The 12,498-nt window shown below is 41.9% G+C and overlaps 1 protein-coding gene across 5 annotated transcripts in view; it reads right to left on the bottom strand.

Annotated features, from left to right (window-relative positions):
• Trip4 (thyroid hormone receptor interactor 4) overlaps positions 1-12,498 on the bottom strand; it is a 57,619-nt gene that overhangs the window by 25,156 nt on the left and 19,965 nt on the right. For all 5 annotated transcript variants that reach the window (XR_007978785.1, XM_052187990.1, XM_052187991.1 and 2 more), the window contains 4 exons: positions 9,517-9,732; positions 5,817-5,943; positions 5,111-5,298; positions 912-1,036 (listed from right to left, as the gene is read on the bottom strand). Coding sequence is in view for 4 of the 5 variants with exons in the window: in XM_052187990.1 (XP_052043950.1) it covers positions 912-1,036; positions 5,111-5,298; positions 5,817-5,943; positions 9,517-9,732 (656 nt within the window). In the remaining variant the exon portion in view is untranslated. The remainder of the gene's footprint in view (positions 1-911; positions 1,037-5,110; positions 5,299-5,816; positions 5,944-9,516; positions 9,733-12,498) is intronic.

Here is a 12,498-nt window from a genome sequence, read left to right as displayed (position 1 = left end):
CTGTGGGAATGTGTGTGGCGCTGTGTGTGGTTCATAAACTGATGTAGGAAGCCCCGGTCCACTGCAAGAAGCTCTATTATATAGAGTTCAGAGGGGTGAGAGTGGAGATGAACTGAGGGGCAAGCAGTGGAGCACTTGGCTATGTGCTCCAGACTTGGATACGAATGACAGGAGCACTTGCTTCAAAGTCCTGCCACTGTGACATTCCTGAAATGATGGACTGAAACCTGGAATTGTGAGCTAAAGCAAACTCTCTCTCCTTTAAGTTGAGTTAGGTTAGGGAATTTTATCACAGACAGAGAAATAAAACTAGAACAAGAAATACAGTGTTTTAGGGAAAATGATTAAGATTTATAAAATTCCTCAAAGATTGATTTTTGGTTTGAGAAATACTTCTTTTCATTTTCTAATTCCTAATTTAATTATTTTTTGACACAGGGCCTCACTATGTAGTAAAGGGGCTAGCCTGGAACTCATGAGGATCAGGTGGGCCTCAAATTTAGAGAAATCTACCTGCTTCAATCTCCCAAGTGCTGGTATGCCCACTACACTCAGCATTGCATTTTTAATGAAATTAATGCTTGTCAATAGCTGTCTATGATTAGCTACTCAGCAGACTAAGAAGCTGAGTGTGGAGGCTCACACCTTTTAATCTATCACTTGGGAGGCTAATGCAGAAAAAAACCTGCCTTGAGTTTGAGGTTAGCCTCAACTACATAATGAGTTCCAGAGTAGCTAGGCCATACTGAAAGACCCTGTCTCAAACTCAAACTAATGAACAAATGTAAGGTTTAAAAGTCTATTTAACCCAAGAAAGAAAGGAAAAAAAGGCAGAAGGAAATAGAAGAAGTGAGCATTAAGGACTTCTCTCCATAAATTGAGACAAAATCAAGTATATGTGTGGTTGTTACCTTTCCCACGAAGAAGACGATAGGTAGCCTGGAGTTCTGAGACTTCTTGAGGGGAAGGTCTTTTGCCTGTGGCTGCTATCCAAAGTCTTCCTCTGTGAGGAGTATACCAGGATCTGCCCTCCACCCTTAAATACAAATTCAATGAGAAAGATCTAAATTCTAGTTTCCTTGAAGATTTCATAATATACAGCAAATACTACAGCAAATTATCCAACTGGATCAAGAGACCTAAAGAAGATGCCTCAAAGATGACCTTCCCTTAGTTGACCTGTCAATACCTTTCCTGTCATCACCATCAACTCCTACTAGCCACCTGATTGCTCTAACTCAAACGGGGAACTGTCACTTGTCTTGGGACTTCTATAATCTACATTTGTAATTAAGTTTTGCATTTATTTGTAGGGAGAGCACATATGAAGCATAGCATGCCAATGGATGCTAGAAGATAATTGGCAGGAGGTGGTTGTCAGGGGCCAGGTGATGTGGCACATACCATTAACCCCAGCATTTGACAGAAACAGGTGATTATCTGTGAATTGAGGCATCACTAGTCTACATAGTGAGTTCTAAGCAAGGCAGACATATCTAATGAGATCCTAGATCCTATATGTATGTCTGTATGTATATGTGTATATATGCTACATACGTTCTCAGAGCCCAAAAGGTGTCAGAGTCAACAGAGGGTTCTGAGTCATCTGTCATTTGTTCTGAGATCCTATCGTGGGTCATCTGGAAGTACAGAAATGATCTTAGCCACTGATCTATTTATATAGCCCTCCATTTTTGACATACATTTATTTACTTAGGTGCATATATAGATGCACACGTATGGAAGTCAGAGGATAATTCTGGGGAGTTGGTTCTGTTCTTCTACCATGTGGGTTCTGGAGATCAAACTCAGTTTGCTAGTCTTGGTAAAAAGTTCCTTTACCACCATCACATCCTTATAACAGGAAAAAGGGCTGTGAACTTTTCAAATTCTTAGTTTTTCAATATAGGTGAATTAAAAGAATGTCAGATACACTGTAGGTATCCAGTATGGGGAATGAACAAATGCATGGTTCCCTCTGGCCAAATAACTTGAAGACTTGCAGAAAAAAAAATGGTCCCACAAGTGTGAAGTACTACCCACTGATTTCTGTAGGGTTAATGATCATGTGATAGATGCTTCTCATCCTGTTCTTTTCAGTGAGAAAAGATGAGTAACAAACACAGAACCTAAAGAAGAGGAAGAAACAAAAGCATTCTGACTCCAGAAGCCAAGGAGAGCATGCTGCTTCATCTCCTACTTTGGAAAAAGAAGAAATCAAATGTGAAGAGAATAAGGGCAGACATGGAAGGCTCAGCTGTCCTGGAGAAGTGAGTCATGTTCCGTGGTACTAACAAGTACAGCACTGCACACATGGCCTGTGAAGCAACAGAGCCAAAGCAGGAAAGCATGACCTTCCGGTGAGCAGCTGATGCGCCTTAGGAAGGAAGGAAGGAAATGGCAGTTAACAGCAAAACCTGTGCGGTACAAATGATTATGTCTAAGTGACGATATATTTTCTTTCCATCAAGTAGAGAAAGGACTGAAGCCCAAGCAGTCCAGAGCATGAGTACTTTGAAAACGAGAAGTCTAGCTTTGTAATTCAGAGCAGTCTAGCATACCTTTGCCTGCCTCACTGTCTGCACTTGTTAACTGTAAAGTGCTGGGCTGGGCTACACAGCTGCTTCTTTAGAAACTAAAATCCTATTTTATATATAGCTTAGGATACATACACACATATAAGCATATAAAATTCTAGGAGGTAAGAGAAAAATAAGCATCTGATATAATAATGAAATGAAAAACCCAAACAAAAATATATAACATGATCTCACTATGTAATTATTCACATAGGAGAACCAACAGAAAGAAACATTCTAGACCAGGCACACGCCTTTAATCCCAGCACTGAGGAGGCAGAGGCAGGCAGATCTCTATGAATTCAAGTTTGAGCCCAGTTTGGTCTACTTAGTAGTGAGAAGTGAGTTCCAGACAAACTGTGTGTCAAAAAAAAAAAAAAAAAAAAAAAATCCCAAGCACTAACAGCAGCTAATAGTTAATACTTGTTTCTAGGGAGTGAGAGTATATATGGTCTTTTTCTAGCTATTGTTTTTCACTTTACAATCTTATATTTCCATGTATACAAGTGAATAAAATGAGAATTTAATACAGGAATTAAGGCGCTGGAGAGATGGTTTAGTAGTTAAGAGCACTGACTGCTCTTCCAGAGGTCCTGAGTTCAATTCCCAGCAAACACATGATGACTCACAGCCATCTGTAATGGGATCTGATGCCCTCTTCTGGTGTGTCTGAGGACAGCTACAGTGTACTTGAATAAATTAAATGAATCTTTAAAAATAAAAATATGAATTAAGAAGAAACACAATAAACCTTGGACTGGAGTATAGTGGTACATGCTTTTAATACCACTTTCAAGAGGCCAAAGGAGGATTTTGAGAAGTTTGAGGTTAGTCTGAACTACCTTCTCAAAGACTGGCTGGGCTAGGAATGTACTCAGTGGTACAGTGCTTATCTAGCACAGACAAGCTCTTGAATTTGACACTTAGCACTGGAAAACAAAACAAAACAAAACAAAATAAATAAAAACCACTATCAACAGATGATCCTGGATTGCAGGACAATAGTAGAAGACTTTTTCAGTGTGTGTAAGGCTCTGGATTTACCAAACAAAACTTCACATTCCAAATGATGGAAGTATGAAGATTGCTGAACAATATATTAAAAATAAACAAAGTCAAGAGTTTTTCCAAAAGACTTTCTTCCAAAGATGAAAGCCACCGGTATTCTAGCTTTTATAAGTCTTTTCCCTCTTTCTCTTCCACAGTACTAAGAGTCAATCTAGAGCCTTCTGAACATTGGGCAAGCATCCTACTACTGAGCTACACTTCAAGCCTTGATTTTAGTATTCATTCTGAGGAGGAATCTTACTGAGATGACCTCGTCAAATTCATGATTCTTTTGACAGACTCCTGAACAGCTGAGATTACACATATGTGTCACCATACTTACATTTTGTTTTTTTTTAAAGCTATTCAGCCAAAAAAAAATTTACAATTTTGTTGGTTGAACTTTTAAAAGATAATTAAAAACAGCAAAACGAGTCTTAAAAACTAAAACTGAATAAAAAATCTAAAACAAAACAAACAAAACCAACTAACCAACACACAAAAAAAGAACCTATCACCAAATTTTAAAAAGAGGTTTATTTTACTGTATGTCATGAATGTTTTGCCTGCATTATGTATGTGTGCTAATGTGCCTGGCATCTGCAGAAGCCAGAAGAAGGCAGGGGAATCCCCTAATAACGGGAAGTAAGAATAGTTGTAAGCCATCATGTGGGTGCTAGGTCTCGACAAGGGTAAGAACTGTTCTTTTTTTTTTTTTTTTCTTGAGACAGGGTTTCTCCGTGTAGCCCTGGCTGTCCTGGAACTCATTCTGTAGACCAGGCTGGCCTCGAATTCAGAAATCTGCCTGCCTCTGCCTCTCAGAGTGCTGGGATTACAGGCATGTGGCTCAAGAACTGTTCTTAACTGCTGATCCATCTCTCTAGCCCCAGGTAAGTTTGTAAATATGCGTATGTGTTTTAGCTGTATTTCCTTACTCTGTGTGTGTGTGTGTGTGTGTGTGTGTATGAGATGTGTGATGAGTATGTGAGTGTAAGCTGCACAGCCATGTCACAGGCATGAAGGTTAGAGAATAACTTTAGGAGCTGGTTCTCTCCTTACTGAACTCAGGCCATCATGTGTGTATAGAAAGTGCTTTTGCCAGCTGAGCCATCTTTAAAGCTCTCTTTTCTTTATTGAGATATATTTTGCTAATGTACACCAGGCTGGACTACAACTCACAATCCTCCTATCATAAGTTACCAGTAGACTGGTACAAATGAGCAGCAATCTATAATTCTAAATCAAATGTATATCACTCTTAAGACTTTGACTTTCTTTTTTGTTTGTTTGTTTGTTTGTTTTGTTTTTTGGATTTGGTTTTTTCGAGAAAGGGTTTCTCTGTATAGCGCTGGCTGTCCTGGAACTCACTCTGTAGACCAGGCTGGCCTCGAACTCAGAAATCCGCCTGCCTCTGCCTCCCAGATGGCTGGGATTACAGGAGTGCACCACCACTGCCTGGCTAAACTTTGACTTTCAATTCTTACCTTTTAATCCCTCTGACAAGCAGAGAAGCCCAGGGCTGATGCATAGACAGACACCAGCCACCATCGAAGCCTTCCTGGAATTCTTGGTCCTGGATTCGTAGCTGGTGCTGATGTAAACTGAGCTCTAGTCTTGGTCCTGCTGAGAGTGAAGCCTTCTTCTGTGGGGCTGAGCCAGTGTTGTCGACCCACTACATAGGAAAGAACACAATAAAACAGAAACAGAGTTTTGTGAACCTAAGGAAAGAAAACCAAAGTGATTAATGCAGTAAACAGAAATCACATAAGCATCTTTTTTCCTTTTTTGAGAAAATATTTCATGTAACCCAGGCTTGTCTTGAACTTGGTATGTGGCAGAGAATGACCTTGAATTCCTTATTTTCTTGCTGCCACCTCCCAAATGATGGGATTACAGGTTTGTGCCAATGCTCAGGGAGCTTTGTTTGATTGTGTATTTGCTTTTTTTCCAAGACAGTTTCTCAGTGTAGCCCTGATGGTCCTGGAACTCTCTCCGTAGACCACCATAGCCTCAAACTCTGCCTCTGCCTCCCAAATGCTTGACTGCCATGTTGAGAGGAACTTGGTATCTAAGGCCTATGAAACAGACACATTTGTACTTGATCTTAGCCAACGATGAAACAGACACATTTGTAAGGAGAACTATTTGGGGTCAAAAATGTCTCATCAGTTAGAGGATATATTCACTAACCTGAGGAGGGGCCTGGTACATGTTAGGGTTTACCAGAACTCCCAAAGGCTCTTCAGAAGATCTATCCAATGTGATCACTGACTGGTTCAAAGTTCCATTGGCAATAGCTTGTATTGTCTCATCTAGTCTGTGGGAACAAACCAAAAGGAAGCAATAATTGGTAACCCTCTATACTTAGAGGGTCCAAACTTAGCAAACGAAATCTTTTAGTAGTAATAAAAATTGGAATTGGAAGTTTTATTTGTAGAGATGGACAACATTTTCTGTTCCCAATCCCACCTTCTTTATCTTTGTACCAAGAACACTAAGGGGAACAGGTAGGACACACTACCCATTCATCTCTTTAACAAGATCAATAAAATGCCAAGAAAAGGTGACTAGCAATAAAATGACCCAGAAAAGAAGATTCACAGCAACTCATCTACGAAAGTAATCATAGTTATTCTGCTTACTGAAGAGTTCCCTTTCTACTCATCCATCCTAACCTGAACTCTATCCTTGCTTCTGAAACTGTGAGCAGGCATCAAACTAAATGCTTTCTTTTATTATAAGAGTTGCTGCCGGGCAGTGGTGGTGCATGCCTTTAATCCCAGCACTTGGGAGGCAGAGGCAGGTGGATTTCTGAGTTCGAGGCCAGCCTGGTCTACAGAGTGAGTTCCAGGACAGCCAGGGCTACATAGAGACACCCCGTCTCGAATAACCAAAAAAAAATAAAATAAAAGAGTTGCTGTGGTCATGGCGCTTCGTCACAGAAATAGAATAGTAACTAAGACAGAAGTTGGTACCAGGGGGCTGGAGAGATAGCTTAGCAGTTAAGAGCACTGGCTGCTCTTCCAAAGGTCCTAAGTTCAATTTCCAACAACCACATGGTAGCTCACAGCCATCTGTAATGGGATCTGATGCCCTCTTCTGGTGTGTCTGAAGACAACTACAGTGTACTCATATACATAAAATAAATAAATCTTTAAAACCAAAAAGAAAGAAAGAAAATGAATAAAAAAAAGTTGGTATCAGGAGATGGGTATTGCTGCGACAGGCCTGATGGTACTGTTTGTCAAAGAAATATGGAAGACAATGGGACTTTGGACTAGAAGAATGGTTGAATGTTTTCAATGGGGCTTCCTGGACGAACCATCCTGATAAGGATGTGGAAGACAGTGATGCTGAGGATGATGTAGATTATGACAGTCTGGCTCAAGAAGTGTTAAAAGTGAAAGATTATTAATAAGTGGTCTAGAGATGTGGCCTAGACTATATGAGGCCATGTCAAAAAACAAAACAAAGCAAAAAAAAAAAAACAAAAAAACAAAACAAAAAACAAAAAACCCCAAAAAACAAGCAAACAAAAGACAACAACAACAAAAAAAAACCTAATAAAACTCCCAAACCCCAACAAAACCAAAACTGAGCATGGTCTTACATACCTGTAATTTTTGTTTTGTTTTGTTTTTTGCTTTTTTGTTTTTTCGAATCAGGGTTTCTCTGTATAGCCCTGACTGTGTTGGAACTCACTCTAGACCAGGCTGGCCTCGAACTCAGAAATCGGCCTGCCTCTGCCTCCCAAGCACTGGGATTAAAGGCATATGCCACCACTACCCGGCCACACCTGTAATCTTAACACTTTAAAAGCCAAGGCAGGAGGATCTATGTAAGTTAAACCCAGCCAAGACTACATAGTAAGGTCCCAGCCAGGCTGAGCTGAGTTACCCTGTGAAACATGGTCTCAGACACCAGCAGAGCCTGACAGGTGACACAAAGCGGAAGAGCACACTCTGCCTTTACACATGATGTGGCCTAGTTCCCAGCACCTAATGGAGGTGACAAATGTTAACTCTAGCTGTAGGGGATCAAATGTCCTTCTAACCCCTACAGACACCAAGTGTGCATGCATGTAAAATTTAAAAAATAATAAATCTTCTTTTTTTTTTCTCGAGACAGGGTTTCTCTGTATACCCCTGGCTGTCCTGGAACTCACTCGGTAGACCAGGCTGGCCTCGAACTCAGAAATCCACCTGCCTCTGCTTCCCAGAGTGCTGGGATTATAGGCGTGCACCACCAACGATAATAACTCTTTTAAAAGTACAAAACTGCCAGGCAGTGGTGGTGCACGCCTGTAATCCCAGCACTCTGGGAGGCAGAGGCAGGTGGATTTCTGAGTTCGAGGCCAGCCTGGTCTACCGAGTGAGTTCCAGGACAGCCAGATCTATACAGAGAAACCCTGTCTCGAAAAAACCAAATCCAAAAAACCAAGAAAAAAAAGAAAGTACAAAACTTGGGAGGATTGAGAGATCTTTCCTTTTTTTTTTCTTTCTTTTTTTTTTTGGGGGGGGGGATTATTTATTTATTTTATGTATATGAGTACACTATAGCTGTCTCTTCAAAAAACTCCAGAAGAGGCATCAGATCCCATTACAGATGGTTGTGAGCTAACACATGGTTGCCGGGAACTCAGGAGCTCTGGAAGAGCAGTCAGTGCTCTTAACTGATCAGTTATCTCTCTAGCCCCAGAAAGATTTCTTACAAAGAGTCGTAGAATGACATCATTTAAATAACTTTCAAATCAATAATTACAAACTATCTTAATACCATATTCCAAAATGAAGAAATTCATTTTTCAATGTATTAATTTCAAAACTCAGAAGAAAAAAAAAGAACAAATTGTTGCATGTCATCATGACCAAATATTTTAAACTTTTTGTTTTTCCTTTAAAAATTTTTCTTGTGCCGGGCGGTGGTGGCACACGCCTGTAATCCCAGCACTCTGGGAGGCAGAGGCAGGCGGATCTCTGAGTTCGAGGCCAGCCTGGTCTACAGAGTGAGTTCCAGGACAGCCAGGGCTACACAGAGAAACCCTGTCTCGGAAAAAAAAAATATTTTTTTCTTTCTTTTTTTTTAATTTTTAAAAATTATTTATTTTTATTTCATGTGAATTGGTGTTTTGCCTACATATATGTCTGTATGTCGGTGTCAGATCCTTGGAGTTGATATGGATGCTGGAGATTGAATCCTGGCACTCTGGAAGAACAGCCAGTGCTTTTAACTGCTGAACCATCTCTCCAGCTCCTATTTTGGGGGGTGTGTGTTATATGTGAGAGTGTGGGCATGTGTGTGTCATGATATGTGTAGAGGTCAGAGGGTAACTTTTGGGACTCAGTTCCTCCTTTCACTGTATCTTATAGTGTAGATAACAGGGAGATCTCTCTCTCTCTCTCTCTCTCTCTCTCTCTCTCTCTCTTTCCTCTCTCTCTCCCTCCCTTCCTTCCTGTATAATGTGTTCATATGAGATGAATACATGTATCTGTGTATGTGGAAGTGGGGATGGTCATGTCTGAAGTATGTGTCTATACTTCAGAGTGGGATACAGCCTTAGGTGTTGATCTTTATCTTCCACTCTGGTTGAGACAGGTTTTCTTTGCTGTTTGCCATTGCACTCATCAGGTTAACTGGCCTGAGAGTTTGGGAATTCTATCTCTGTCTCCTTGGCTGCCATAGGAGTAATGGGACGACAGACATGTGATACTGCACAATGGCTTCACACAGCTGGTGAGGATATGCAACTCCAGCCCTAAAGTTTGTGTAAGAGCTTTATACATGGGGCCATTATTGTTTTTCTAATATACAAAACAGCAGATCTGTAGAGGGAATCCTTTCCAGTCAGACTGCTCCTGTTCTCCAAGCCCACCAGCGGCCTCCTGCTCACCTGCTGTGATACTCTGCTAGTGGATTTCCATCTTCTAGGATCTTCCGCCCTGCAAAGTCGATGGTCACTTTCTTAGAAAGTCGGGAGGCATGTCGGAGTTCTCTGAGCTCCTCCTCTCGTTTCTGCAGCATTTCTCGCTCAACTTTGGAGAGCCACTGGTTAGAATCACTGGCAAAGTAATCTGATTCATCGTCAATGACCTGGGTCCTTCGGGTACTGAGCAGGAAAGATGGAAAAAGAACACAGAGCAAGCAGGTCACGTGCTGACAAATATGGACTAATTACCACTTAACTTTTATGTTATAGAGGTTCCCATGTCAACTATGAAAGGCCAAGAATGTTGTAAAACATTCTAAAACAGTCCAAGCTCTTCCTTACTTGAAAGTATGTGTCTTCTACCCACTGCAAGGCTCAGTTGTGCCCCTAGAACTAATCTCAGCATCAGGCAGCAGAGCAGAAGACAGCACCACAGTCCACTGGTCTCCCTTTCATCTCCTTCCCACACATCCTCCAGCCCTCTAGGTGTGGGTCACAGCTTGCACATCATGACTGGGATGTCCCTCAGGTTTGTATAGCCCAGTTGTTATTCCAGTAATTTACTCACTGTCTGACTCTTTCTACAAGTCACTGGCATCTGACTTATTGCTGACAGGCAAATCTGTCTACTGGTGTTTGCTTTGCAGTCTCAGTCCTGTTGCTTAATTAACACTTAGAATTTTTTTGTTTTGTTTGTTATTTTGTTTTTCAAGACAGGGTTTCTCTGTGTAACAGCCCTGGCTGTCCTGAAACTCACTTTGTAGACCATGCTAGCCTCAAACTCAGAGCTCTGCCTGCTGCCTCCCGAGTTCTGGGATTAAATAAGTACACCACCATCACCCAGCTCAAGTGGCATTTTAAAAAACATTTTATTAGCCGGGCGGTGGTGGCGCACGTCTGTAATCCCAGCACTCTAGGAGGCAGAGGCAGGCAGATTTCTGAGTTCAAGGCCAGCCTGGTCTACAGAGTGAGTTCCAGGACAGCCAGGGCTATACAGAGAAACCCTGTCTTGAAAAAACCAAATCCAAAAAAACCAAAAAAACCCCCAAGAAAACAAAACAAAACCATTTTATTGATTTTTACATCCTGCACCCCAATCTGACTCATCTCCTCATCCCTCCCTCCATATCTGCCTTCTGAACTTGTAATTTCCCCCCAAAAATAAAACAAAAACCAGAATAAAAACAACAAAAATATTTCACCATGAAAGCTGTGGTGTGCCATGTGGTATGCCATGGTGTAAATCACACAGTATACTCTTTTGCTCAAATAGCTTTACCTGCAAATGTGGCAGTGAATCATTGGTCTGACTAAAGGCATCTGGCTTCTGCTCTGCTATCAATACTGGGCTCCTTTCAGATAGCCTGTCGCTGGCTGTGTCATGAAGAGCCTAGTGTTGGATCTGTAGGCCCATCCCTTCCCATGCTCTGGGAGTTCATATGGGATACATGTTGGGTGGGCCTGGGTGGAAGCTGAATTGGTCAGCTTGCCAGCTATACTAGCTGGTTTTGTGTGTCAACTTGACACAGGCTGGAGTTATCACAGAGAAAGGAGCTTCAGTTGGGGAAGTACCTCCATGAGATCCAGCATGGGGCATTTTCTCAATTAGTGATCAAGTGGGGAGGGCTCCTTGTGGGTGGTGCCATCCCTGGGCTGGTGCTCTTGGGTTCTATAAGAGAGCAGGCTGATGGGGCTGGAGAGAAGGCTCAGAGGGTAAGAACACTAACTGCTCTTCCGAAGGTCCTGAGTTCAAATCCCAGCAACCACATGGTGGCTCACAACCATCCGTAATGAAATCAGATGGTGTGTCTGAAGACAGCTACAGTGTACTTACATATAACAATAAATAAATAAATAAATCTTTAAAAAAAAAGAGAGAGAGCAGGCTGAGCAAGCCAGGGGAAGCAAGCCAGTAAGAAACATCCCTCCATGGCCTCTGCATCAGCTCCTGCTTCCTGACCTGCTTGAGTTCCAGTCCTGACTTCCTACTGCAACAAGGAAGTGTAAGCACAATAAAGCCTTTCCTCCCCAATTTGCTTCTTGGTCATGTTTGTGCAGGAATAGAAACCCTGACTAAAAAAAAAAAAAGAAAAGAAACCCTGACTAAGACAAATTGGTACCAGCATAGTGGGGTATTCCTGTGACAACCTGACCATGTTTTGAGGAGGACTGTGGAAGGACTTTGGAACTTTGAGCTAGAAAAGTCATTAGAATATTAAGAGCTCAGTTAAAAGTTCTGTTGGAGCTTGGAAGACAGTGACCATGTTTTGATTGTGAAGATTCTGTGGTTTTGGTTAGCTGGGGCTAAAGAATCAGCTGTGAGTAACAAGATACCAGAACCACTAAAGCAAACCTTTGTGTTACTGGGACTATTGATGCTGGTTAGCTGGAGCTAGGAAATTAGCAGTGATTAAGAAGAGACCAGCATCACTGAGATAAAATCTTGGAAGTGTTTTCTGAGAGCACAGAGAGTGTGTTCCAGAGATAGCCACAGTTATATTTTGTGCTGTGGCTGGTCTTGGTACTGTGTAAGAGTCAACCAGATGGTACTGGTTTTGAAGGCATGAAGGGGTCATGAAGAGCAGCTGAGGCTCTTGGCACAGTGAGAGGCCACGGAAGGCCATTGGTGAAAGTGCAGCCTCAGTTGCAATTGATGGACCAGGACTTAAAGGGGTCATGCATAGGAGCAGAGGCTTGTCACCATGAAGAGAGCCTATGAGAGGCTATTGGTGAAGCCTAATTACAGTAGAAGTCAGCAGTGTTTTGGAGATGCCAGTACCATGAGATGACAACCAAGAACAGCAGCAGCAGTGGAGTACAGGCAGCTGAAGCCTAGAAGACAAGCTGTGTGCTACAAAGGGCAGAGCTGGAGAAGTGACCCACACCCTTGGAGGAGCCTGGAAGATTGTGAGTTGGATCCCAGACATTGAACCATTGGAGTTTGAG

Source organism: Apodemus sylvaticus, chromosome 7 (assembly GCF_947179515.1).
Source record: "Apodemus sylvaticus chromosome 7, mApoSyl1.1, whole genome shotgun sequence".
Lineage (NCBI taxonomy): Eukaryota > Metazoa > Chordata > Mammalia > Rodentia > Muridae > Apodemus > Apodemus sylvaticus.
The sequence above is the reverse complement of the archived record's forward strand: the minus strand, read 5'-3'. Positions and strand labels throughout refer to the sequence as shown.